Here is a 27,705-nt window from a genome sequence, read left to right as displayed (position 1 = left end):
GCTATTATATTTTTTTTTATTTAAATTATTTATTGCCAATGAAAATAATACAATCATGTTGGATTAAACACAATTAAATTTTTTATAAATTTTTATTTTGCAAAAAAGCTAAAAGTTTATGATCTAGGAAATTTTTTTCAATACTTCTGGCATAATAATATTTATTATATTATTTCATTAATAGTTAAAAATTTTAGGTTTTGAAGATTTAAAATAAATGTAAGAAGTAGTTTAATAAAATAAATATTGCTTTTAATCCGATTATTGAATCAAATTAAAATTTTAATATAATATTTTTAAAATTTTATTTCATAATAGATTAAAATTTTATGATAATAGGAAATAAAGAAGGTATTCAAAATTACTATACATGATTATTTTTATTTATCCTATTGTATTTGAATTTTTTTATTTGGTTTAAAACTTTTAATTTAATTATTACCTTATTATTTACAATTTTAATGATAAATGAATTTTATTAGTTAATAAAATTTTAATTAAATTTTTTTATAAAAAAATTAGTTTTAATTAGGAATTTTTTCAATAGAAATTATTAGATTTAAAACTAAAAATATTTGATACAAATTTTTGAATAAAAATGATGGATTGGAAATTTCATATTTTTGAATAAAAATGATGGATTGGAAATTTTTTTAAAAAAAAACAACTGAATGGAAGACAAAGAGGCCTTCATTAATGCAAAAGAAAAGGTGAGTCTCACCAGATACAAAAACACAGGGATTATTAAATTATTTGTCACACTCCAGATATTAACTAATTTATTTTGATAACTATAAGGACTAATTCATAATTGACTCACCATTAGGCACATATAGCGAGAAAACTCCCAGAAAACTTCTCCAAGAGTCAGAGAGTAGTGTTGCCCTTTCTCGCGGAGACATTGATTTACCAGAAGAAGGCGATCATTTCATCATCAATCCAATCCAAAATGACCTCTTCCTTTCGAAGCCAATGCTAACATGACCTAAACCTCCCGAACCCCAACTCCCTTGGACCGCAGAACTCAAACTTTATAGTTTTTTATGTTTTTCTGTGTCGTTTTATCAAGCACCTACACTGTAATCGAATATAAGTCTCAAAACAATGCTTCGAAGGTATGGGTTCACTTGTACAAATTCTTCTTTGTTATGAATTTTGGGTTTCCTTTTGTTGTGTAATATGTGGAAAGCTATAATTTGATGATCGAACCTTTTTATTTTATTTGCTGCGTTGGCTGGCAGGTCCCTTTTGGAGCTATCGAGTCGTCGTCAATCCATAAGGAGGATTCCGAGGAAGATTACTACTCAGGCATGTTTATTTGGTAATTTTGCAATTATATTTGGTGATCTTGATTTTAGATTTGAAAGAAATTCATTCTTAATTCACGTAAATGCTTGAGAGTGGAGTGTATGTCAAACCCAGAATTATTTTTGTTTTTTTATATTGATATCATATGAATTCAACCTATTAAGCTGATGACTACGGCACTAGTCTTGAATGTTGATTTTTTTTTTTCACTTTTCTGTGTTTGAACCCATAATTTTCCTTTTTCATTACTGGCTTAGTGTTGTTTGGGGAATATATACTTTTATTCTTCGCTAGCTTCTTGATTTTTGGTAAATGATTGTTGTTGAAGCTAAGGCCTAGTTCTGTTATTGGGTTCTGGTCTGTGGTGTACTTTCAGCATGTGCCCCTATTCCTTTCTTCGAGGAAGGAATTCTCGACCTCTTTCCAGAAAAATACATCCCCAAACGGTGGTCCAAATGATAAATCAGGGAGGAGAGGATCTCTTCTAGCGAAAAGCTTAGGTGCAGTTCTTGTTGTCGGGACATGTTATTATGCAGGTTGGTTAGGCCCAATTATTGAATTAATTGATAAAAAGAAGCAGAGTTATGTTAACTCGGGTGGGGATGGCATCAATCATAAAGATGTAAAAGGAGAGGAAATGGTGTCACCCATGGGTGAAGAGGCCAATAAATTAAGCCATTTTATAGAGGAGGCTGCTCAAAAGGTTAAAAGGGAGTCAGATCTTCCTAGTGTTGAATCCACGGAGGAGAAGGTTGAAATTCATGCTGACGTTCCTCATTTTGAAACTAAGCATAAGGTTGAGACTCCTACAGATCTTCCTCATGTTGAAGCTGATCAGAAGTTTGAAACTCAAACAGATCAACCTCATCATGAAACTTTAAGTGAAACAGAAAGTGATAATCAGGCTCAGATACGCCACGGGGCAATCCCTGTTGAGGAGAGGCATAAACCAGAATTTTCGCAACACACAGGCTCTGAAGGCAGTCTTGGCATGGAGATCGCAGGTTTGAAAACTACTAAAGAGCCAAATGAGGGAATCCAAGTTACACAAGTACAACCTCAGGCCACAGGGGTTCCTGTAGAGAGTGAAATAACAACAGTACCAACTCAGAATGTCACTACAGAAAACAGATCAGAGGTATTCTTGATAGTAATTGCTTATATTAATTTTTACTTCATGGTGCTTTGTATATATGTCGGGAGCATACTCTAGAAGGTCCCAGCACAAGATTTTTTACCGGTCCTCTCTGTATTAGTTGCCTGGAGTTTTGGCAGTCTCTTGTATTCATTTTTGGGGAAAAGAAAAAAGTTAAAATTCGCAGGAGGGAGCAAGATATCAAAAATCATATCAGAATATTCTGGTGCTTTAGGATAGCAAAAATCATATTAGAATAGTCTGGTGCTTAAGGATAGCAAAAATCATTTTATTTCCATTTTGTGTACAGAGGGGTCTTTCAAAGGCTGGCTCCTTCAATAGGGAAACCAGCTAAACTGATATTAGATTTGTATTTGCATCCTTGGTGACATATTGAAGTGGATTTGATGTATGATCGTGCGAAGTGACACAAAAGGATCTGTATGATCCCGTATACTTTGGTATTGAGGCTGTGTTGCTGCTGCTATATCCCTGGTAACACATTGGGAAGTCATTCACTAGGCATATGATAGTGGTGCTGGTGTTACATGCTGTTATACTTATTCTGTGTACACCATAAAAAGGAATTTTAGAATTTATTTTGCTCTTTATGTTTGTTGTGCTGTTGTTCACAGCTTTAAAAGCCTTTTTGATTTCTCTTTGAGCAGGCTGCCTTCAGTGAACATTCAGGAATATCATGTCTACTGGATTCATACCATCTCGATGATAAAGCTGAAAAGAACATCACAACAGAGGGCCTTGGAAAACAGGTTGTTATAAGCCTGACATGTCTACTATGTGCATGTTTCTGTAATCGCTGGCATGTGCTTACTTAATCACTATTCTTTGTAACTACAGGCTATTGTTACTGCCATAGAAGAACTGAATGATGGTTACATAACAAAAGATGGAAAGTTAGTTTTGGATTTTCTTGAAGCAATACATGCAGCTGAAAAGAGGCAAGCGAAATTGGATGCCTTTGCTTTTTCTGAAGAAAAAAGAGCACTGAAGGTATCACTGTTGCATACTTTGTAGCATGGGCTTTTTGGGATCAATGGCGACTGCATGTGTCCTTTTTTTTCCGGTTATCTATGTGCATTAATCCTACACTCTCTTTCAGGAGAAGTATGATAAAGAATTGAGGGATTCAAGGGCTAGGGAACTTATGTGTGCCGAAGAGGCAGCAATGTTGGATAAGGTTGTACAGATTACTGTATTCTTTTCATGTCTGTAGTATTGTAGTGAGAGATTTAATAGAACATGCAGATGGTTGGAGATAAACTCTCCAGACCCCTTCCATCAATGTAGTGCCAGCTATAACTGGATGACAACTTCTTAACTTTCAGGAAATAAAGAGAGAGAAAGCCAAAGCTGCAGCTGCAATCAAGATGCTTCAAGAAAGGATGGAAGAGAAACTTAGGGTGGAGCTTGAACAGAAGGTTTGCATATGTTTTTTTAAAAGATTATGTATTATATGCTTTGATTTGCTTTGCTCAAGTTGCAAACAATTTTAATGCAGGAAAATGAATCAGAAATGAAGCTGCAAAGGTTTGAGGAGCTAGCAAAAGCAGATTTGTCTGCTGCAATTGCAAGTGAGAAGGCAGCACATATTGAAAAGATAGCTGAAGCAAATCTCAATGTAAGATATTTCTTGGAAATGGATGATCTTCCATTATTATGTTAATTCATGGTCTAAAGTTCTTTTTCAATGGAATTTTCAGCTGCTCAGAAGAAAAATATTTGGTTTGCATTTCTGTTTTTTTTCCCTTCTTAATTTTGGGAGATATTTAGCAGGATGAAAAATGAAGAGCATTTTGATTGTCAGATTTGCTAAATATTTGATAAAAGGATGCACGAGCATGTAAAACTTAAAATTCATCTAAATCAAAACAGGAGGTATTGGAAGATAGAAGCTTTTGCTGTGAGGATTGTACTGGAAATGATATTCAAACTAGTATCTTCTCTACAAACGACAGTTTGCAGATTTGGTTTTATGTTATGTTCTTTACTTGTGTGTTTTTTTATTTCTTTGACATCAAGACTAAAATTATAACATTCACGTTCCCAAAAAAAATTCCATGCAGTTAATAAGAACATGTAAGATTCACAAACAAAACTCAGTCAGGCTTCAAACCCTACTAAATTGTGTTTTTAAGAAGGATAACAAAGCTTGCCTTTATAAAGGAACAGGTAAACTAAACCTCTCAAGGTATGGCATGGATTGCACTTGCAATCCTGGTCAACAGATCAGCACGGTCCTTTCCAGCTGGATTGGTGATTGCCAAACCTTTCATTTCTTCCTTAGGACTCATGATCTGCCTCAATGACAATAGGCATGACCTTCCCAATATCAGGCTTCCCTGTATTGGCAGTGAACATCATGATACCCCTCACACAAACAGATGGCAAGCAGTGCAAGCTACCCTCTCTTTCTTTAACTAATATGGTGTACAGGATATTAGCACCTGTGTTGTTGGCACAGTTCTGCAACCTGTTGTTCCTTTACAAAAAGAGTTTCAGGACATTATGCTTAGTACTTGCAGGATCCATATTTACAAATATAAACTGTATTTCCTTAAAGTCCTTTAAAAAGCAGCTCATCAAAAACATGATTCTTTGTCCACTAAAAGTCATGCCACTTGCATAGTTGCTTGGGAAACTTAATCTTGAACCTTACACCTAGACCATTGTAGCGTATAAATAATTGTGCATAATTTTTCATTTGTCTTGTGTATAATGCTTCCATATGTAGATGCTTGTATGCTTGTTCACTAGCATTGCACAGCAATTAGCATTTATTAACATCTTCCACTTGTTTGCAATTTAGCACTATGGATGTTTCTATCGTGCAAATGGTTTGGTCATAATTTTTCTTGTTCTTACAGATTAATGCCTTGTGCATGGCATTCTATGCAAGATCTGAAGAGTCTCGTCAGATTCACTCTGTTCACAAGCTTGCTCTGGTAAGGATTCTTGTTCTTTTGCTTCTCCTTTTCTAGGATATACATGTTTCCTCTCTTGTGTGTATGTGCATGCATGTGTGTTATCCTTGTGCATTTCTGATATCAATGTTTGCCTAGCCAGCAAATTGATGTACTACACTTACATTTTTCAGGGAGCTCTTGCATTGGAAGATGCACTTTCCAAAGGACTGCCAATTCAGCAAGAGTTAGATGCTTTAAACGCCTATCTTGAAGGCTTTGATAAAGACTCACTTTTACATTTGGTTCTATCAACTCTTCCTGAAGAAACAAGGCACCATGGTACCGATACTTTATTGGAATTGAATCAGAAGGCAAGTCACTTGTTGGTCCATTTGTTAGTATGTGCTAGTAAATGGTGTAATCCAGTTGTTCAGAGTGAGTAATGTCATTTTGTGATCTCTTATCAAACTTAGCTGCATGAATATTGCCATTGGCAGATTACAAATTGAACGCTGCTCTGCTCATCATAAGTTCATTTTATGGTTATTTAATTGCTAATTTATAGTCTAATATGTAAATTTTCTATCCTGCACTGGTTTGTTGATAATGGTTGAATGTCTTTGCTTCTATTCTATAGAATACCTGAATGTCTTCAAAGCTGGCACTTCACAAAATCTGGAAGCGTTTCTGCTTTCTTTCTAATATCATTTATCAATCTTTACTCTTATGCAGTTTAATGTTATGAAAGGGAATCTACGACAATACATTTTGATCCCACCAGGTGGTGACGGCATTTTGGCTCATGCTTTGGCGCATGTTGCATCCTGGTTGAGGGTAGGAAAATATGAGATCTGTCTCTGGAATCTTTCTATGTATTTGACACTACTTGGAACTAAACTATTTTGATTTGTCTTTGGTGCAGTTTAAAGAAGTCGATCCCTCTGGTGATGGTATTGAATCTATTATTAGCAGAGTTGAGGGTTTCCTTGCAGAGGGAAAGCTCGCTGAAGCAGCAGACGCTCTCCAAAAAGGTGTCCAAGGCAGCCAGGCAGAAGAGATAGCTGGTGATTGGGTGAGGAGAGCAAGGAATCGAGCTATCGCAGAGCAAGCTCTAACTGTACTTCAGTCGCATGCCACTTGCGTCGGCCTAACTCAATGATGCTACTGTCATCGATTTAGCATCTAGCTTGCAATATTTTTGCCTTTTCTAATCTTTAGGCACAAAAGGAGAGCAAGAATTACTGTCCTATTGAGCAGCTTGAACTTACAAGAGCTTCACAAGGGTTGTGAAACCCAAAATAGTGTAGATTGAACATCCGCCCAATGAATACAATTTTGTTTTTTTCCGTTCCCTTCCATGAGCACTCTACGTTTTCTGGCGCAGTAATGTGTTTCCTGCTATTTAATAAACAATTCGGTAGTGATAAGAACCCGATCAAAACGAGCGGAAAAGGAGCTGGATGTTCTATGATACTTGTGGGCTGTGGCTGTTGAGCTTGATTATACTTTCTGCTGAGGCGACACCGACAAGGACAAGTTAACTGGTTCTTTGAAAAATGTGCTGATGATTTCGGTACAAAAGTGTATTTGCTCCTTTTCATTTTAGTATAAAACAGACAAACCCTTTTTGCTTTGCTTGCAGTGTATTTGGAACTTGGAAGCATATCTGCCTTTGCTGTTTATTGTGTTGTTCTTTTTTCTTTAAAAAAAGAAAGAAAAAAAACAGGGGACAACTTGAATGTCTGGTTCTTTAGATCAGATGGAAATTGCACATGAAGAAACATGCCCTGCTATTAATTATAAATACCTAATCATTTGAAAATAATATTATTACATGATTCCCTTTTTTGTTTAAATATTTTTTTCATAAATATGTTAAAATTATTTATTTTCAATATCAACTTATCAAAATAATTTAAAAATATATAAATTTAATTATAAAAAATAAATAAATAATTTTTAACTAATCTAACTATCTAAATTTTTATTTATCTAGTTTTTATTAAGAGTTATTATCAGTTTGATAATGTGGTAATGATTATCTTTTTTTTTAAAATTTGTATTAAAATACATTAAAATAATATTTTTTAAAAAATTAATTTTAATATTAACCCATCAAAATAATTTAAAACATATAAAACATTAATTTTTTTAAAAATATATTTTATACCATATTTCCAAACATTTTTTTAATATTCCTCTCAGGTGAGAAATCAACTTCCATTGATTTTTTTTCTTTTTGTCAAATAAGCAAAATTGAAGGTGAGGGGCTACAACTCAGCAAATTGCAGCTCAGATTTTCATGCTGCAACAAGTGAAATCAAAGTCTTTCAAAAATAATGGTAAGGACTTGGGATTAAGGGGTTTGTTCTCTTTATGATCTTAGATTCGAGTTTTTGGTTACTCATATAATGATTATTGAAGACTTACATGGTCGTTAACTTCAGGGCCTGTAAGATTAATCGTGGTACGTGTAAACTAGTCTGAACACCAACAATAATTTTAAAAAAAAAAAATCTTTCAAAAGCTGGAATCGAGTCCCGATCGTTTATACAAGCGAGGGCCATAAAGTCATTTTATCTGAAGACTAATTGATGGTTTGGAATTCTCAAGCAAGTAGTAAATTACACAATCATCCCCTAGAGTGCTTTGATTTGTTTTTTCTGTAATTTCAGGTTTAAGTTCTTAGTTGCTCATATGATGACCACTAAAGATTTATATGATTATTAACTTCAAAATCTATAAAATTAATCGTGGTATGCGAAACTGCCTGTACAAGAAAGACGTCTTTCAAAAGCTGGAATCGAGTCCCGATCGTTTATACAAGCGAGGGCCATAAAGTCATTTTATCTGAAGACTAATTGATGGTTTGGAATTCTCAAGCAAGTAGTAAATTACACAATCATCCCCGTTAGGTGTGTCTAATCTGTCTAGAGTGCTTCCTTGCCAGAATACTATTTCTGCGAGCTATGAGAGAGAGGGGAGCTGATTTTGACTGTGTGTTCCAGCTTGTGGCTTGGCTAAAGGCTGGGATTGCTGTTCTTGTCTTCTTCCATGGCCCTACCTTTTTGTTTTTCATTTTAAAAAGCGAAGAAGACGCTGCAAGTGTAAACATGGATCCGGACAGCCATTTTCGCGTCGTAGAATCGACAGTGATGAACTGTAGAGCATGGGAATACAGTGGATAGATAGGAGCACGCGCTATGCCAAGAGTTCGTTTATTTTTTCAAAATGACACAAAAAAAAAACTGGGGTTATTGACTAATTAAATTTAATAGATTCAACGTATTTAAATAATATAAATAAAAAATACAATGATACTAAATAAATTTACAAAAAAATTGATAATATATATAAAAAAGTTATGAAGCTTGTTAGAAGCAAACTTAATAAAATTATTAAAGTTTAATTAATAAAATAATTTAAAATTAAAAAGTAAAACTAAAAAAATATAATAAAAAATATTTAAGTTTACATAATTAACCCATAATTCTTGGTATAAGATTATGATAATTTTATAAAAAAATATTAACATTAATTCTTAATAATCAATTATAAAGCACTTTTCAGGTTGGTTGCAAATTCTTGGAGGAAGTGTTTAGCATTGTTGTTAGAAAATGTTTTTAAAAAAATTTAAAATATTTTTATTTTATTTTTTATTTTAAATTAATATATTTTTTATATTTTCAGATTGTTTTGATGTACTGATATAAAAATAATTAAAAAATTAAAAAATTAATATATTTTAAAATAAAAAAATATTTTAAAAAATAATTGTTGCTGGACTCTCAAATATTTTATAATAAAAAACATGAATTTGGATGGCAAAAATCTGACAAGGATAAAAGGAAAAGGGTGAGGGTGGTGACCAGAGGTTTTTTTTAATAAAAAAAGATGAAGGTGGTGACTAGAGGTTTTTTTTAATAAAAAAGGGTGAGGGTGGTGACCAGAGATTTTTTTTAATAAAAAAAAGTTGATGGTAAAATTATAATATTTATATAATATTTTTGTAGTTATTAATTAAAATATTATAAATAACCTATTATTTTATTTTATTTTAACATGATGTGAATTATAAACTTATAAATTCAAGGATGTAAACTATTATTTATATATATATATAAAACTAACTATGCAATGATGAAGGTAATTTTACCTTTTAAAAAAAATTTAAAACTGATCTCATGCCTTAAAGTATATATATATAAAAATACTGTTTACAGGAATTAAATTAGTATAAATTAGTAATATGGTTTTTTAAATAGTAAAAATATTTTTTTCGTGTCTGTTTTATTTTAATGGTTTAAATTCATTTATAAAACTAATTATATTTTAATATATTTGATACACAACTACTTTAGTAATTTAAAATGATCCAAATGACTAGATAGGTTTTAAAATAATATAAATAATTTTTAATTAATTTAATATTAAATGATAAAATTAAAAAAATTAATTAAAAATAACAAAAAACAACTTAAATTAAATTGAATGAACCTGCTAAATTCATAATATATATTATGAAAACATGATAATCTTCCTAAAAAATAAAACAAATATGGATTTTTAAAAAAATTAAAAAAATTATTTAAATAAATATTTTTCTACAAGAATCTAACATTTGTACAAGATATATAAAAATAATATTTTCACGTTTTGTTTTATTATTTGTAAGCAGCGAGAAGCCAAAGTAATATATTTTTGGCTTTCCATTTAGCATATGCCCTGAGATGCCTCCCCTTCCAGTCAACTTTCATTAACGTTAGCCAAAAATCCAAGCTGAGGCAAAGCCAAGCCAAGCCGCAAAGACAAACAGTGAAAGTCCAGGTAAGCTTGAAGCTGTCGGTGCTCATTCACTCTCAACCTCTAAAACCACACATGCAGAGAGAAAGCCAACTGCAAACCTTATACGCTCTTTCTGTAAAAACTGAATAAAGAATAATAATAATAAAAGAACATACAATTATTTATTTTTCTCTAAAGAAGTCTGACTGAAAATACTTCATTCTTCTCTCTCTGTCTTTCCCAATCAAAATGAAATGAAGTGAGGTGCCTTTTTATTGTCTTCCCTTCTCTTCTACGATATCTTTAGATGCTCCTCGTCCTCATCTCTCTCTCCCCTTAGAGGTGAGTCATTACTCACGAGTGATCGACTGATTGAGTTCTTTCTTTGTTGCGAGCTACATTTTTATCACTCTTTCTCTTCATCGATGACGTTTTCTTGTCGTTTCTTTGCAAAATTGTTAAAGAGACTGGATGTGCTGCTTTTTTTATTATTGTTACTTCATTTTCATTGAAATCCCTTCTGTTATAAAAGAAAAGAAAGAAGGAATGTCTGTCCTGTCCATTTGAGTTCAGTTCAGAATTTCGAGTCATTTTGTAAAAAACGACGACGTTTTTTGAGTTGAAATTGGAGTTTATTTTTTTATTATTTTTTTTTTGGAGTTTGAGTTGAAATTGGAGTTTATTGATCTGCTGTTAGAATTGAATTGAAATGAAATGAATTCAAGTCAATGAAGCAACCGAACTCGGTCATGTTGTCACATTCTTATTAATTACAATTAAAAATTAAAATCAGTTCGTTTTTTTATTTTTATAATTAGCAGCATTAGTTACGCTGACTGACTTGATCTGATTGATACCTTACAGGAGAGTTTGATGTCTTGATTGTGTAAAATAAGGTAGATCTGGAGACAAACTGATTCTTTTAAGGGGAAAAAAAGTAGAAGATGGCGGCTACACTCGCTTGGAGGTTATCTGCTACCAATGGCAGCAGCCTTGCCACTACTGATCTGGTGGGTCCATTCATTATTCACTGTATTGGATTCGGATAACAGTTTCAAGAAAAAAAATGGAATTTCATTTATTTTTGGATTTAATTTAGTGTTGGAGGCGCTGGATCTCATCCATTCTACCCCTCCCTCTCTCTCTCAATATATATATATATATATATATAGATGCATTTGGTTTTTAAATCAATTGGCGTTTCCGGTTTTCGTTTTATTTTTTTAGAATTTTTTTATGTGTATTGCAAATTTGCAATACTATAACTTTCAACTATTAATATTTAATTCCTGAGTGATGGTTTCATTTAGTTTATGTTTGTTTAAATATTAAATGACACTCTTTTGTTTCATGAATGCAGGAAAAAAATGGCAATCTAAAAATTCAAGATTCAGAGCCTCTAACTCCCCGTTCAGTTATGAAGATGGGTGTGAGGTGAGTTGAGAATTTATTTATGTGACTGATGAGGTCGATATCCTGTTGTGCTTACTTTGCTTTTGCCAATGCTTTTAAATCTACCATGGTCATGTGCTATCCTTTGGTGATTAATTTTTTTGTAATATTGAGTAGCACTATAGGTGTGAAATGCTCCATACCGATGCTAATACTTTTGTGTTGATCAGAGATTTGAGTGTATGTGTTTCCAAAATGTCTTAAAAGGAACTGAGGGTCCACTTGTTGTTTGCATCTACCTTTTGTGGTTCAATGCACATGCTCTGCATCAAATGAATGTGACCTCTAGAAACCATAAATCAATAACCTTCAAGCTTTTAGTTTCTGAATTGATTTTCACTTTGTTGAGTTATACAATTCTAGTCCTGTTTCCACTATTTCTAGATTGATTTTGGACACACTTACTTCGAATCAGAAAAATGACATAATGTTGGTAGAAATTTTCTTTTATAGGAATGCATCTAATAAGTTCTGATTTCAAGATACTTTTTTCTAATTCAGAAGTAAACGAAAGTTCCTTTGCAATTACCAGATGTAATGAACTGGAATAGAGCCTTGTGCCATTAAGAGCAAACCACAGTCCTATAAGAATGAATTCTGTTACTGATGCTATATTTGTTTTTAAATTATTGTTCAGCATTTTGTATTTCTTGTCATCATGTTCCAGATTTCTGTTTCTGTCCATGTTTTACTTTTCTAGTGCTTTCAATTTGAAATATCCCATTTTATATTTTTGTGCTGGTTCTCTCTACTGAAAATTTTAATAACTGCATTTCCTTTTACGAGTTTTCACTAGTAATAACTTTTTTCCAGAAAATGAGGTCAACTAAGTGGAACTTTCTCATAGTGCCTAAAAGCAATGAAAATGTTTGCCCAATTTTCTCATTTGATAAATTATTTTCAGAGACCGCATTGTTAGCATGGAGGATCCAGATGGCACACTAGCAAGTGTTGCACAATGCATTGAGCAGCTGCGCCGGAGCTCCTCGTCTATACAAGAGAAGGAGTATGCATTGAGACAGTTGCGAGAACTTGTTGAGACGCATGAAAATGCTTTCAGTGCTGTCGGATCTCACTCTCAAGCAGTTCCGGTGCTTGTTTCTCTTCTCCGGTCCGGATCACTGGGGTTTAAGATACAGGCTGCTTCTGTCTTAGGTTCTCTCTGCAAGGAGAATGAACTAAGGGTAAAGGTCTTACTTGGAGGATGCATCCCACCGTTGCTAGGTCTACTAAAGTCTAGCTCCGAAGAAGGTCAAATTGCAGCAGCAAAGATGATATATGCTGTGTCTCAGGGTGGTGCTAAGGATCATGTTGGGTCAAAAATTTTTTCAACTGAAGGAGTTGTGCCTGTGCTCTGGGAGTTGCTTCGTAATGGGCTCAAAACAGGTAAATTAGTTGATAACTTGTTGACTGGAGCATTAAAAAACCTTTCCAGCAGCACTGAGGGATTTTGGTCTGCAACAATACAAGCTGGAGGAGTGGATATTCTGGTTAAGTTGCTCACAACAGGACAGTCAGACACACAAGCTAACATCTGCTTTCTTCTTGCGTGCATGATGATGGAAGATGAATCAATTTGTTCCAAGGTATTAGCTGCAGAGGCAACTAAACAGTTGCTCAAGCTGTTAGGACCTGGCAATGAAGCCTCTGTTAGAGCAGAAGCTGCAGGTGCCCTTAAGTCTCTATCTGCACAGTGCAAAGATGCAAGGCAAGAGATAGCTAAATCTAATGGTATTCCTGCTCTGATAAATGCTACAATAGCTCCTTCAAAAGAATTCATGCAGGGGGAGTATGCCCAAGCATTGCAGGAGCATGCGATGTGTGCCCTGGCAAATATTTCTGGTGGCTTGTCATTTGTTATCTCGAGCCTTGGTCAAAGCCTTGAATCATGCTCTTCTCCTGCCCAGACTGCTGATACTTTAGGAGCTTTGGCTTCAGCTTTGATGATATATGATAGCAAAGCTGAATCCAACAGGGCATCAGATCCTGTTGTTATTGAGCAGACTTTAGTTAATCAGTTCAATCCTCATTTACCATATCTTGTGCAGGAACGTACCATAGAAGCATTAGCTAGTTTGTATGGGAATGCCATGCTTTCAGTTAAACTCACGGATTCTGAAGGAAAACGGTTGCTTGTTGGTTTGATGACAATGGAAACCAATGAAGTTCAGGATGAGCTTGTAAGAGCTCTTCTTGCACTTTGCAATAATGAAGGCAGCCTATGGCATTCGCTTCAAGGACGTGAAGGAGTTCAGCTATTGATATCCCTTCTTGGGCTTTCATCAGAACAGCAGCAGGAATGTGCAGTGGCATTGCTTTGCCTTCTATCTAATGAAAACGACGAAAGCAAGTGGGCCATCACTGCTGCTGGTGGTATACCTCCCCTTGTCCAAATTCTAGAGACAGGATCTGCAAAAGCCAAGGAAGATTCTGCTACAATCCTTAGGAACTTATGCAATCACAGTGAAGATATACGTGCATGCGTTGAAAGTGCTGATGCTGTTCCTGCATTGCTATGGCTACTGAAGAATGGGAGCCTCAATGGGAAAGAAATTGCAGCAAAGACTTTAAATCATTTGATCCATAAATCCGATACAGCAACTATTAGTCAGCTCACTGCATTGTTAACCAGTGATCTACCTGAATCAAAAGTGTATGTCCTGGATGCTCTAAGAAGCATGCTTTCTGTAGTTCACTTGAGTGATGTACTACGGGAGGGCAGTGCTGCAAATGATGCGATTGAGACAATGATTAAGATACTGAGCTCTACTAAAGAAGAGACCCAGGCTAAGTCTGCCTCTGCTTTGGCTGGAATTTTTGAAACTAGAAAGGATTTACGTGAAAGCAGCATTGCTGTTAAAACACTTTGGTCAGTGATGAAGTTGCTAAATGTTGAATCAGAAAACATCTTAGCAGAGTCATCTCATTGCCTTGCTTCAGTATTTCTTTCAATTAAAGAGAATCGGGATGTGGCTGCTGTTGCTTGTGATGCATTATCCCCTTTAATTGTACTAGCTAACTCATCGACCTTGGAAGTTGCTGAACAGGCGACATGTGCTCTTGCAAATCTTATTTTGGATGGTGAAGTTTCAAAAAAAGCAATTCCAAATGAAATTATTGTGCCTGCAACAAGGGTTTTGCGTGAAGGCACAATTTCTGGAAAGACCCATGCAGCAGCAGCGATCGCTCGTCTCCTTCATTCTCGTAGAATTGATAATTCTGTAACTGATTGTGTCAATCATGCTGGAACAGTACTCGCATTAGTTTCTTTTCTAGAATCTGCTAGTGGCATATCTGCTGCCACATCAGAGGCTCTGGCTGCACTTGCTATTTTGTCAAGGTCAGAAGGGGCTAGCGGACACATCAAACCAGCATGGGCAGTTTTAGCTGAATTTCCAAACCACATATCCCCAATAGTTTCGTCGATTGCAGATGCAACACCCTTGTTGCAGGACAAGGCTATCGAAATATTGTCACGACTTTGCCGAGATCAGCCTTTTGTTTTAGGAAATGCAGTTGCTAGTGCCTCTGGATGTATACCATCTGTGGCTAGAAGGGTGATTGATTCCACAAGCCCAAAGGTCAAAATTGGGGGAGCTGCACTTCTTATTTGTGCTGCAAAAGTTAGTCACCAGAGGGTGGTGGAAGATCTTAACCAATCAAATTCATGTAATCACCTTATTCAATCACTTGTCACAATGCTTCGTTCAGCCGACACTTCTCCTTCAGGAAACCTGGTTGATGATGACAGGGAGGTCATTAGCATATACAGACATGCTAAAGAAGGTGAGAGTGGTGAATCCCATAAAGGAACAGCAGTTATTTATGATTATAACTTGGCTGTTTGGCTACTTTCGGTTCTTGCCTGCCACAATGAGAAAAGTAAAATTGTTATAATGGAGGCTGGAGCAGTTGAAGTCCTCACTGACAGAATCTCCAGTTGTTACTTGCAGTACAGTCAGGTGAAACCTCTTTTTTTCCTCTTGAACTTAAGGTTTTCCAGTGTCTAGTGCCATAAGCTCACAATATCAATGAAAATTTGATATCTATGGATTGACATAGCAAACGAGCCTAGCCAAGCTTTGATACATTTAGATCAGTTTCATCTAATTTTAGTAGGGTTCAAACTTGGCCTGTGCTTGTGGCGAGTATAAGACATGAAGTTCAAGCTTTGTTCCTCAGGCTACATTTGATTTAACATGTTAGACTGATAAAATAAGCAAGTAAAGAAGCTGAGCTTGACCTTGGATTCATCGTGACAAACCATTCAATAAAAAAGCGAACATCTGTAATTTTCAAAAGAATCAAACTAGTGTATCTCACATCAGAAATAAATTTGATTAGATTTGATAATGTAATATTTCTTGTTTTATATGAGTTATTATTTGGCTGATCTAAAATTTTCTTATTATATGCAAACCCTTAAATGATGTGGCCCCATAAACTTAGGTGAGCTATCTTGTAATCTTGAACAAGTTTAGCTTGATCTAATTCAGTTGTGGCTGTATTAACATTAGGTTTCAAAATAAGCTTGAGCTTGACTCATTTATTCTAAGGAATGAGCCTATAATCGATCTAAGCTTCAAGAGGCTTCGCTCATCTACTTCCTAGAAGAATTATGAGTTACATCAAAGAAAACACAAAATTTCACACATTTTCACATGTTATGCAGCAGAGAAATCTGTTCTACATTTGGATTGTCATTAAGCTTCATAGCTTCTCTATGTTTACCTGTGCAGAGTGATTTTAGTGAAGACAGCAGCATATGGATTTGTGCTCTATTGCTAGCAATTCTGTTTCAAGACAGAGACATCATACGTGCGCATGCAACCATGAAGTCTATACCAGCACTTGCAAACTTGTTGAAGTCAGAGGAGTCTGCAAACAGATATTTTGCTGCACAGGCAACAGCCAGTCTAGTGTGTAATGGTAGTCGGGGAACACTTCTTTCTGTTGCAAATTCTGGGGCATCAGGTGGACTCATCTCCTTACTTGGCTGTGCTGATGGTGATATATCTGATCTTCTGGAATTGTCCGAGGAGTTTGCTTTGGTATGTTATCCAGACCAAGTTGCGCTTGAGAGGTTATTCAGAGTTGAAGACATTAGAGTTGGTGCTACATCTCGCAAAGCAATACCTGCTCTTGTTGATCTACTCAAACCAATTCCAGATCGTCCTGGGGCACCTTATCTAGCATTAGGACTTCTAAATCAGTTAGCAAAAGACTGTCCTCCAAATAAGACTGTTATGGTTGAATCAGGGGTTTTGGAGGCCCTGACTAAGTATCTTTCACTTGGTCCACAAGATGCAACCGAGGAAGCTGCAACTGATCTGTTAGGGATCCTATTTAATAGTGCTGAGATTCGGAGACATGAAGCTGCTTTTGGTGCTGTCAGTCAACTTGTTGCTGTCCTGCGCCTGGGTGGAAGAGCTGCAAGGTATAGTGCTGCTAAAGCATTGGAAAGCTTGTTTTCTGCTGATCACATCAGGAATGCAGACACTGCCCGACAAGCTGTCCAACCCTTGGTGGAAATTCTTAATACTGGTCTAGAGAAAGAGCAGCATGCAGCTATTGCTGCATTGGTTAGGTTATTGAGTGAAAACCCATCTAGAGCCCTTGCATTTGCAGATGTTGAAATGAATGCAGTGGATGTTCTTTGCCGGATCCTCTCGTCAAATTGCTCAATGGGGCTGAAGGGGGATGCTGCGGAGTTGTGTGGTGTTTTGTTTGGAAACACAAAAATCAGGTCTACAATGGCTGCAGCACGCTGTGTTGAGCCTCTGGTATCTCTCCTTGTATCTGAGTTCAGTCCTGCCCAGTATTCAGTTGTCTGTGCATTAGATAAGCTTGTTGATGATGAGCAACTGGCAGAACTGGTTGCTGCACATGGAGCAGTTATTCCTCTTGTTGGCCTTCTCTATGGTAGGAACTACATGCTTCATGAGGCTATCTCCAGAGCACTTGTGAAGTTGGGGAAAGACAGGCCTGCTTGTAAAATGGAAATGGTAAAAGCTGGAGTAATTGAAAGCATACTTGATATCTTCCATGAAGCACCAGATTTTCTCTGTGCAGCATTTGCTGAATTGCTCAGAATATTGACCAATAATGCCAGCATTGCCAAGGGGCTGTCTGCTGTGAAAGTTGTTGGGCCCCTTTTCCTGCTGCTGACAAGACCAGAATTTGGGCCTGATGGACAACATAGTGCTTTGCAGGTTCTAGTTAATATTCTGGAACATCCACAGTGCCGTGCAGATTATAACCTCACCTCTCACCAAACTATCGAGTCACTCATCCCATTGCTTGATTCTCAAGCGCCAGCAGTGCAACAGCTGGCTGCTGAGCTTCTGTCACATCTGCTTATGGAAGAACATCTTCAGAAGGATCCGGTGACACAGCAAGTAATTGGTCCTCTTTTACGGGTTCTCAGTTCTGGTATACACATCTTGCAGCAGAGAGCTGTAAAGGCTCTTGTTAGCATTGCACTAATATGGCCAAATGAAATTGCAAAGGAGGGTGGTGTGAGTGAGTTGTCCAAAGTTATATTGCAAGCTGATCCTTCTCTTCCTCATGCCTTGTGGGAATCTGCTGCTTCTGTTTTGGCTAACATTTTACAGTTTAGTTCTGAATTTTATTTGGAAGTGCCTGTAGCTGTCTTGGTAAGGTTGCTCCGTTCTGGTTTGGAAAGCACGGTGGTTGGTGCACTGAATGCTCTTTTGGTGTTAGAAAGTGACGATGGAACAAGTGCTGAAGCTATGGCTGAAAGTGGTGCCATAGAGGCTCTTTTGGAACTTCTGAGAAGCCATCAGTGTGAGGAAACAGCAGCAAGGTTGCTGGAAGTATTACTTAACAACGTGAAAATCAGAGAATCAAAAGCTACTAAAACTGCAATCTTGCCATTGTCGCAATACCTTTTAGATCCCCAAACTCAAGCACAACAGGCAAGATTACTGGCCACTTTGGCACTTGGTGATCTATTCCAGAATGAGGGCCTGGCTCGAAGTACTGATGCTGTGTCAGCTTGTCGTGCTCTAGTCAATGTGCTTGAAGAGCAACCTACAGAAGAAATGAAAGTAGTAGCAATATGTGCTTTGCAAAACCTGGTCATGTATAGCCGATCCAATAAAAGAGCTGTTGCAGAGGCTGGTGGTGTTCAAGTTGTATTGGATCTAATCGGTTCAAGTGATCCAGATACATCTGTCCAGGCTGCAATGTTTGTTAAACTTCTTTTCTCCAATCACACCATTCAAGAGTATGCATCTAGTGAAACAGTCAGAGCCATAACAGGTTAGGTTCTCTTCTCCCAGTGCACAGTTTGTCTACTCTTGGCAGATTTGAGGAGAATACGCCTAATCTTTTTACGATGACATTTTTCTTTGTGGTTTTAGGTAGTGGTTTGTAGTTTGGAATGTTATTCTAACATTTAGTTAAACATATCTCCAAGAAATATGATTTTCTTTCATGCTAAGTTCAGAGGTTAATTGAAGGAGACCAAAATGAAATAAATCTTACCACTAAAATGTAAGAAGAGGCAGATTTGGATAGAAATGGTATGGGATCTAATTGGACCGAATGAGTTGCTTGCTAGTTCAGATTTTAACTCATGTTGAAGTAGAGCAGACATCTAAATGTGAGCTAACTTCTCAAACTCTTAACAGATGATGGATCACATGTAAAGTTGAATCAGAGTGTGAAACTGCTTACTATTCTCTATACCATTGGGCAAAATAATAGTAATATTCTGATTATTACTTGAAGCCATATTGAAATAGAGGGGATGAACAGTAGCCTTTGTGCGTTGGTGAAAATTTTTCGTTGTCCATTTCTTTATTCAAGCTACATGGCCTTTCATTACTCTTTTCTTGAAAGACATGATAGACAGTTGAGCAGTGGAGCAACCCTGGCCAGTGGCTAGGTTCATCAGTATTTGGAAATTAGTTTAATTATTGACTTCAGGATTAGGTGTATTGTACTTTCCTATTAAAATGCTATGAGTTTTCTGCCAGGGTGTTTTTTCAGTTTTCTTTCACGCTCAGCTTAACATTCTGTTTGGTTGTGCAGCTGCTATCGAAAAGGATTTATGGGCCGCTGGGACTGTTAATGAGGAGTATCTCAAATCTCTAAATGCCCTTTTTAGCAACTTCCCAAGGTTGAGAGCCACCGAGCCTGCAACGCTCAGTATACCCCATTTGGTCACATCTCTCAAGACAGGATCAGAAGCATCTCAAGAAGCCGCCTTGGATGCACTGTTTCTTCTTAGGCAAGCTTGGTCAGCATGCCCAGCTGAAGTTTCAAGAGCTCAATCTATTGCTGCTGCAGATGCAATCCCCTTGTTGCAATACTTGATTCAGTCTGGCCCACCTCGATTTCAGGAGAAGGCTGAATTTCTGCTGCAGTGTTTGCCAGGGACATTGGTGGTTATTATCAAGCGTGGAAACAATATGAAGCAGTCGGTGGGGAACCCAAGTGTTTATTGCAAGCTTACCCTTGGAAATACACCACCCAGGCAAACAAAGGTAATATGCATCTATACATCATCTTGTTTATTTTTTGTGATGTTTATATCTCCAATTATCATTTATTTTTAAGGAAAAATAAAATAAATAAAGGGTAATTTATATCAACAGATTATCCAATTCATCTATTGTAGCCATCTTTTGATGTTCAACTCACCATTGCTCCTGTTCAAAAGAGAATTTCCTCTCGCCATTGCTTTCCCTACTTTTTTCCCCTAGAAATTGCTATTTCAACCTCTCAAATTGAAAAATATTTGTGAACTTTTCAGGTTGTATCAACTGGTCCTAATCCGGAGTTTGATGAGAGCTTTTCATGGTCCTTTGAGAGTCCTCCAAAAGGCCAAAAGCTTCATATCTCTTGCAAAAATAAGAGCAAAATGGGGAAGGTAATTAATGGAATTGATTTTTTTTTTTCCCGTGAGAAAACAAATCAAAAAAAGGTTGTTTTGATGTTTATCCACATTTTATCAGAGATTTTTTCTTTACATTGTCATTAAACTGTACCTTTTGATCCAACAACAGAGTTCTTTCGGAAAAGTAACAATCCAGATCGATCGGGTTGTAATGCTAGGAGCAGTAGCTGGGGAATACACTCTGATGCCAGAAAGCAAAAGTGGACCCTCGAGGAATTTGGAAATTGAATTCCAGTGGCCTAACAAGTAACAGATGTTAAAGACGAGACAATCATTCAGCACAAATTGAGATTTTAGGGAGAAAATATGATCAATTCGGTTACTTATACCCGTTCCAGTGTATATAGTTTGCCAGAGAACCTGATTTTTGTAGTTGTTTGCCAAAAGCCGTAAGATAGCAATTTTTTCAAACGTGTATTCTTTTGTAATCCGAGTTTCCTATGATATTTCTGGGCTGAACCACAAGAACAAACACACAGTTTTCATTGTAATTTTTGTTACCCATAGTAACGTGCTTGTCCACCCGAGATGAAAATAATAATAATAATAATAATAACTGTTCTGGTTTCGGATATGAACATATTTGAGCTATGTTGGTGTTCGATCATTATGAAAGAAATAGCAAATGCTTTATTGTCTTCTTCCGGAAATCTATGTTTATTGTATATGTTTCCTGTATATCAATATATATATGTATATGTGATTACAAGTTTTCACTTCTAATACACATATGTTTAATTCCAGAGCAGCACACACACACACACAAAAAGAGAGAGATGCTTACAGACAGCTCAAAAACCATGTAAAGTCTTTGTTGCCACTGTGATCACCTCAGGAATCTGCATCACACAACAGATCATTAGTAAACTTAAAAGGCAATTAATGGATAATCATTATCATTGACAATCTTTCTTCTAAATGTCAACAACTGGTCTCTACCTATGGATGAGGGAATGATTTCACCTCTTTCTCTCGTCTTGATTCCAAGAAGCATTTCCCTGATTCGATGCAATTCAACCACAACGTTGGCAATGCCCATCCTCTCTCCTGGCAATTCTGCAGAACAAGCAAGTCCTGCCCTGATAATTGAAACCATAGATTCCATAACTTTGTGACGATCATCAATATGGTTCATTTCCTCGTGTTCTCTCAGTGTTGGATCCACAAACTCCAACACGTTGTCAGGCAGCACCATTTTAGCGTAATTGTGAAGGTTGTGCCCGTCTTTAAACATGCCCTCTGTCGGTCTTCTTCCTGTAAACATCTCCAGCAGCAGGATGCCATAGCTGTACACATCTCCGTAAGTTGACACTTCACTTCCCATACCGTACTCTGTGATTCATATACAAAGGTTAGAAATTACGTTGTTCATGACCTTGAGGCTGTTGCATAACATTAACGACATAGCTGGTCAATCTTGCTATTCAAAATTCATCAGCAGATGGGAATATGAAGGACAGTAGTTTTACAGCTTTCCAAAAATATTTTAGGATACCAAAATGTGCATTTCTTTTGTAGGGATAACCATGATCAACAGGGAAGTTTTCTGATGTTACCTGGGGCTGCATAACCGATTGTGCCTTTTAAGCCGACAGAACTGCTCTCATCTGCAGGTAATTGATTGGAGGCTTCTGGAAGGAACCTTGCTAATCCGAAGTCTCCAACACAAGCAGTCATGTCATCACCAAGGAGAACATTGCTGGGCTTCAGATCGCAGTGAACAACAGGAACTTGGCAGTGGTTGTGCAGATAGTCAAGCGCACTAGCCACATCAATTGCAATGTTCAATCTCTGAACGAGATCCAAATTTCTTGTCTCGGGTGTGACATCAGATATATGGACTGGATGCAGCCATTCTTCTAGACTCCCATTGACCATGAACTCGTAAACTAGAGCTTTGAAGTCATTTCCTTGAAAATCATTACTGGAACAAGCAGTTATTACCTTGACAAGATTTCGGTGCCTGATGTTTATCAACGCTGCACATTCTGCCATAAAACTTTTGGAAGCTCCTTTACGTAGAAGGTTCAATACTTTCACTGCAACAACTGCTCCATCTGATGTGAGAGTTCCTCTGTACACTGACCCAAAAGCACCTGCACCAACTAAATTGGACGAGGAGAACCCATCAGTTGCTTGCAGGAGGTCTTGGTAGGTTAGTCTCTGAAATGAGCTCTCCCATGAAGGGCCAGAAGCAGGCTCATCTTTCGTTCTTCTCGAGTAGAAAAGCAGGAAAGAGGTCATCAAGACTATACCAAGAAAGCCACAAGGAATTGCAATGATCAATATCAGCTTGGTATGAGATTTTGGCCTTGCTGGTTCGTTAGATGTGCATTTGGGCAGATCAAGCTGCGGTATTCCTCCACAGAGCTTCTTGTTTCCCTGAATGGAAATCCTACTTTTATTCTCAAAGACTCCTTGTTCGGGCACCTCACCTTCAAAGTCATTATATGACAAATCCAAAGTCTCCAGCAATTTTAAGTCTTTCAAGAACTGGGGAATCTGGCCACTCAAGTTGTTGTACGAGAGAAGAAGCATTTGAAGTGCTCGCAAAGAGCTCAAATCAGGAACAGGCCCTTCAAAAAAGTTACCCCCCAAATCCAAACCTTCTAAACTCTTACAACTGTCAAGACTTTTTGGAATTTCACCCGATAACCTGTTTTTGGAAACCCTCAGAAATCCAAGATTCACCAACTGATCCACTTCCGATGGAAGGGATCCTGTCAACTGATTATCATGTAGGTATAACAACACTGACAAGGATGAAATACCAAGTACTTCTTTTGGTATGGGACCGCTCAGATTGTTTTGAGAGAGATCCAAGAGCAACAACTTGTTCCAATTTCCAAGACTTGCCGGGATAGATCCTTGTAAATTGTTTTGTGCGAAACTAACTTCGACCAACGAGGTAATATTTCCCAATGAAGATGGAATACTTCCTGAGATTTTGTTTTCATTAAGATAGAGATCAACTAAATTTTGTAATTTACCAATAGAACTTGGTATAATGCCATGCAATTGATTTGTCTCCAAACTCAAAGTATCCAGGCTAATGAGGTTTCCAATCTCAGTTGGAATGCTTCCATGTATTTGATTCCTTCCAAATGTTATTCCCTTGAGATTTGCTGAGAAGTTACTCACTATTTCGGGCAGCACTCCTCCGAAATTGTTATCATTTATTCCCAATGATTCCAAATTGGTGCTGTTCGCCAAGGTATAGAGAAAACTCAAGTCATCTTCCTCACCGTTTCCGAGATCATTGTGGTGAACTAACAGCTTCTGTAGATCAGGCAAGCTTGATAAATCGGGTATTTTCCCAGTTAAGTTGTTATATGAAAGGTCAACAAGAAAAATTTTCGAGGCATTGGAGAGCGTTGCTGGAATTGGTCCGTTCAAATGGTTGAAGTTGATGACAAGGTATGCGAGATTTGGCAGATGGAGGCCTAAATCAGGAGGAAGACTCCCATGAAGTTGGTTCTGTCCTAGAGAGACATAGGCAAGAGAAGAGATATTGCATATGGAGGAAGGGATCGTGCCACTGAGATCATTTTCAGCAACCGCAAAGTATTTTAATCTTTTCAAATTTCCAAGACTGTCTGGAATACCTCCTCGCAAATAATTTTTCGTCCAGAAGAAGTTCTGAACGGAGGACAGGTTTCCAAAAGAAGATGGTATATCACCAACTAGATTGTTACCTTGGAGAACAAATGCCCCCAGCTTTGATAACGATCCCAGCTGTGCAGGAATTTTACCTGTAAGATTATTGCTCCCTAGATGAAGGAAAAGAAGATTCGAGCAACTTGAAATGTTGACAGGAATTTCACCGCTGAATGTGTTGTTTCCGAGCACCAACCTCTGTAGTCGGAACAACCGGCCTAGTTCTTGAGGAATATTACGACTGAAGTAGTTGCCTTCCAGGTTTAGTACCCTGAGAAAACTCAAGTTGCCAATATGGGGAGACAGGTTGCCCATCAGTTGGGAAGACTGCAGGTTGAGCTCTACGATTCTCTGATGTCGATGTCCACATATGACACCTGACCACTTGCAGAAGTGTGTGGATACATTCCATGAGCTCAGTGCATCAAGAGGATCGGTAATTTGAGCCTTGAAAGCTAGCAAAGAAAGTCTATCTGTCTCATTTCCTTCATGTAATGAAAAGGAAAATGAGAGTTGAATTATTAGTAAGAGAAGTGGGCAGAATATGCAAGAACTCATGCCTGATAACTCCATCTTCTACGTTTTCTCAGAGCTTAATTTAAGCATTGAAAATATATACACATCTTTGGTTAGAACTTAGCATTTCTGAGCCGCATTAATTGATTTTTTTTCTTTTAGAAGTTCTTTAAAAGTATTTTTTTTTAAATAATTTAATCTAATATTCTTTTTCATGTTTTTTAATAATTTTAATCTAATGTTTGAAAATTAAAACAACATCTGAAAAGATATCTTAATATATTTTTAAAGAAAAAATATTTTCAAGAAAAACCGTAGAATATTGAGAAGGAAACCTCTCTGGACATCACTGCAAACACAGCAAAGCATTTCATCAGATAATATATCATTTGATAATCACTGATCAATAAACATGTTGTATTTTCAAATTTCCACTTTCATCGACGATAAAATCACTAAAATGGCCTGTAGCATTGAACAGCACCTTGTTTTTCCGAAAACCCTGAAATATTTCCAGGGAGGACCCATTGTCAAAGCTTCTAATGTTTGTGCTCGTCAACCAGGGAGTCAGGAAAATAACTATCTCGGTGCTATAAGCTGTATTCGTTTCTTCTTCTTCTTTCTTTCTTTCTTTTTTCTTCTTCTTTTGATTATCGAAGAAATTGGCATCTTTTTCGTCTGTCAAGAGTTTGCTTTTCCTCCATATATTTCCTGTGGACTGAAACCAGTGAAAGCAAGGATGTCTTTTTTCGTATCTGGAATTGGTACTGCCTGGTTAGTAAAATTTAGCAAAGTGAACACATTTTGATCATGTCACCCACACACACATATAGAAAAAGCACATCAAATGAAGAGCTATGAATGGTCCACCGTCATTCTTGAGCCTGTTGACCAACTTCTTTCCTAGCTTCTCAATTTTTTTGGTAAACCTCAGTCCTCCAGACATTGTATAACAACGGAGTCTTTGGATTGCAAAGGCAACACCCTTAAATAGATTATATGGTAATTTTTTTAAAAAAAAAAAATTATTAGAAAATACTTTAAAATAATTTTTTTAAAATTTTTTAATATAAATATATCTAAACCACTAGAAAGTAATGAAAAAAACATCAAAGCTTTTTTAAGCCAGAAATATTTTTAAAAAACACTATTAAATAAATATTCTAAAATATGTGGAGAAAATATTGTAATTTTCCTTTTTTTTTTCCTTTTTTTTGGGTTTTACATGTTTTTTTCTTTTTTTCCAAGATTGTCTTCTTTTTTTATTTTTTTTTGTATTTTTTTCAAAATTATCTTTTTTATTTTTTTAAAATATTGAATTAATTGAGAATTTAGTTTTATAGATCTTTCTTTAAAATATTATATATTGCTATAGTATTTTTCTATATAGGTTTTTTCTTTTTTTTTATGAATTTTTTTCCTTTTCTTTTCCAAAATAGTCTTTGCTGATTTTTTTTTTTTCATATTGAGTTGATTGAGATTTTAACTTTGTAGTTCTTTAAAACACTATGAATTGTTACAGTGTTTCCCCACATGTTTTTTTAATTGATTTTTTTTAAAATTATCTTTATCAAATTTATTTTTTTCATACTAAGCTGGTTGAAAATTTAGTTTTGTAGTTTTTTCTTTAAAACACCGTTAATTGTATTAATTTTTCCCCATATGATTTTTTTTTATTTTTTTCAAAATTATCTTTATTGATTTTATTATTTTTAATATTGAACTAGTTGAAAATTATAACTGTAGATTTTGTCATGAAACACTATAAATTGCTACAGTGTTTCCCTGCATGATTTTTTTCCTTTTCTTTTTTTGTGATATTTTCCAAAATTATCTTTGTTGATTTTACTTTTTTTAATATTGAGTTGGTTGAAAATTACAATTATATATTTTCTCATAAAACACTATAAAATTTTTACAGTGTTTTCCTAAATGATTTTAATATTAAGCTGGTTGAGAATTTAGCTTTAACTTTCCTCACATGTTTTTTTTTTTATTTTTTTTCAAAATTATCTTCTTCCTTTTTTTTTCTCTTTTTTCTTGTGTTGTGTTTTTCAAAATTGTTTTTGTCTATTTTATTTTTTTAATATTGAGCTGGTTGAAAATTTAGCTTTAACTTTCCCCGCATGTTTTTTTTTTAAATTGTCTTCTTCTTTTTTTTCTCTCTTTTTTCTTATGTTGTTTTTTTCAAAATTATTTTTGTTAATTTTATTTTTTTAATATTGAGCTGGTTGAGAATTTAGCTTTATAGTTTTTTCTTTTAAAACACTATGGATTACTATGTTGTTTCCCCAAATATTTTTTTTTCTTTTTTATGATTTTTTTCTAAAATTATATTTGTTGATTTTATTTTTCTCATATTAAGCTGATTGAGAATTTAGTTTTGTAGTTTTTTTCTTTAAAAAACTGTGGATTGCTATAGTATTCCCCCCATATGATTTTTTATAAATTTTTTTAAAATTATTTTTATCAATTTTATTATTTTTAATATTGAGCTGCTTGATAATTATAACTTTAGAATTTCTTATGAAACATTATAGATTGCTACAGTGTTTCACTACTTGGTTTTTTTCCCTTTTGTTTTTTTTTTCTAATTTTTTTAAAATTATCTTTCTCAATTTTATTTTTTTAATATTAAGCTGATTGAGAATTTAACTTTATACTTTTCTTCTTAAAAATATTGTGGATTGCAATATTTTTTCTTTACATGATTTTTTTAATGTTTTTTTTCACAAACCCCAACAACACACAAGCCCGCGGTATTGCGCGGACATGACATCTAGTGGATAATATAGATGATGTAATATTTCTTTATAAAAACATATAATCAATGTATCTATGTTTTAAATTAATGCATTTAAATAAACTTTATTATAGATTGCAACAATACATTTTTGTAGTTTTTTCCTTAAAAATATTATGGATTGCAATAGTTTTTCTCCATATAATTTTTTTATGTTTTTTTTATCACAAACCCCAACAACACACAAGCCCGCGGTATC

The 27,705-nt window shown here is 35.6% G+C and overlaps 3 protein-coding genes across 8 annotated transcripts; 2 read left to right on the top strand and 1 right to left on the bottom strand.

Annotated features, from left to right (window-relative positions):
* Window positions 1-821: 821 nt before the first annotated feature.
* On the top strand, window positions 822-6,720 carry LOC105136070 (MICOS complex subunit MIC60-like). Of its 4 annotated transcripts, XM_011041255.1 has the most exons (13): window positions 822-1,115; window positions 1,242-1,308; window positions 1,685-2,353; window positions 2,402-2,446; window positions 3,112-3,213; window positions 3,302-3,454; window positions 3,564-3,641; window positions 3,790-3,882; window positions 3,963-4,082; window positions 5,329-5,406; window positions 5,559-5,738; window positions 6,100-6,201; window positions 6,290-6,720. In XM_011041255.1, the coding sequence occupies exons 1-13, from the start codon at window positions 1,105-1,107 to the stop codon at window positions 6,524-6,526; spliced, it is 1,935 nt and encodes a 644-aa protein (XP_011039557.1). In that variant the 5' UTR covers window positions 822-1,104; the 3' UTR covers window positions 6,527-6,720. The 4 variants fall into 4 exon arrangements, with proteins under 4 accessions (XP_011039557.1, XP_011039556.1, XP_011039559.1 ...); XM_011041254.1 differs by having other exon boundaries at window positions 1,685-2,446; XM_011041257.1 differs by lacking the exon at window positions 6,290-6,720 and having other exon boundaries at window positions 1,685-2,446; window positions 5,559-5,802; window positions 6,100-6,189.
* Window positions 6,721-11,075: 4,355 nt separating this feature from the next.
* LOC105136069 (uncharacterized) lies at window positions 11,076-21,104 on the top strand. Its single transcript, XM_011041253.1, has 7 exons — window positions 11,076-11,162; window positions 11,513-11,586; window positions 12,509-15,566; window positions 16,344-18,888; window positions 19,663-20,117; window positions 20,387-20,503; window positions 20,640-21,104. The coding sequence occupies exons 1-7, from the start codon at window positions 11,097-11,099 to the stop codon at window positions 20,778-20,780; spliced, it is 6,456 nt and encodes a 2,151-aa protein (XP_011039555.1). The 5' UTR covers window positions 11,076-11,096; the 3' UTR covers window positions 20,781-21,104.
* Window positions 21,105-21,206: 102 nt separating this feature from the next.
* On the bottom strand, window positions 21,207-24,836 carry LOC105136068 (probable LRR receptor-like serine/threonine-protein kinase At3g47570). 3 transcript variants are annotated; one of them, XM_011041251.1, is made up of 4 exons: window positions 22,087-24,836; window positions 21,470-21,862; window positions 21,320-21,369; window positions 21,257-21,283 (listed from the first exon to the last, which is right to left on the bottom strand). In XM_011041251.1, exons 1-3 carry the CDS (start codon window positions 24,758-24,760, stop codon window positions 21,362-21,364), a joined length of 3,075 nt encoding a protein of 1,024 aa, XP_011039553.1. In that variant the 5' UTR covers window positions 24,761-24,836; the 3' UTR covers window positions 21,257-21,283; window positions 21,320-21,361. The 3 variants fall into 3 exon arrangements, with proteins under 3 accessions (XP_011039551.1, XP_011039553.1, XP_011039554.1); XM_011041249.1 differs by having other exon boundaries at window positions 21,207-21,369; XM_011041252.1 differs by lacking the exon at window positions 21,257-21,283 and having other exon boundaries at window positions 21,324-21,369; window positions 21,494-21,862.
* Window positions 24,837-27,705: the final 2,869 nt, after the last annotated feature.

The sequence above is a fragment of the Populus euphratica genome, unplaced genomic scaffold, assembly GCF_000495115.2.
Source record: "Populus euphratica unplaced genomic scaffold, PopEup_1.0 scaffold156.1, whole genome shotgun sequence".
In the NCBI taxonomy this organism is placed as follows: Eukaryota; Viridiplantae; Streptophyta; class Magnoliopsida; order Malpighiales; family Salicaceae; genus Populus; species Populus euphratica.
The sequence above is the reverse complement of the archived record's forward strand: the minus strand, read 5'-3'. Positions and strand labels throughout refer to the sequence as shown.

Excerpts from the sequence above, each read along its gene's own strand:
- LOC105136068 (XM_011041249.1), bottom strand. The coding sequence starts at position 24,760 with ATGGAGTTATCAGGCATGAGTTCTTGCATATTCTGCCCACTTCTCTTA. Across the intron at positions 21,863-22,086 it reads AATCGGTTATGCAGCCCCAG|AGTACGGTATGGGAAGTGAA; the intron begins GTAACATCAGAA and ends TATGAATCACAG.
- LOC105136070 (XM_011041254.1), top strand. Across the intron at positions 1,309-1,684 it reads CGAGGAAGATTACTACTCAG|CATGTGCCCCTATTCCTTTC; the intron begins GCATGTTTATTT and ends GTGTACTTTCAG. Across the intron at positions 5,739-6,099 it reads TATTGGAATTGAATCAGAAG|TTTAATGTTATGAAAGGGAA; the intron begins GCAAGTCACTTG and ends ACTCTTATGCAG.
- LOC105136069 (XM_011041253.1), top strand. The coding sequence starts at position 11,097 with ATGGCGGCTACACTCGCTTGGAGGTTATCTGCTACCAATGGCAGCAGC. Across the intron at positions 18,889-19,662 it reads AACAGTCAGAGCCATAACAG|CTGCTATCGAAAAGGATTTA; the intron begins GTTAGGTTCTCT and ends TTGGTTGTGCAG. Across the intron at positions 20,504-20,639 it reads ATAAGAGCAAAATGGGGAAG|AGTTCTTTCGGAAAAGTAAC; the intron begins GTAATTAATGGA and ends ATCCAACAACAG.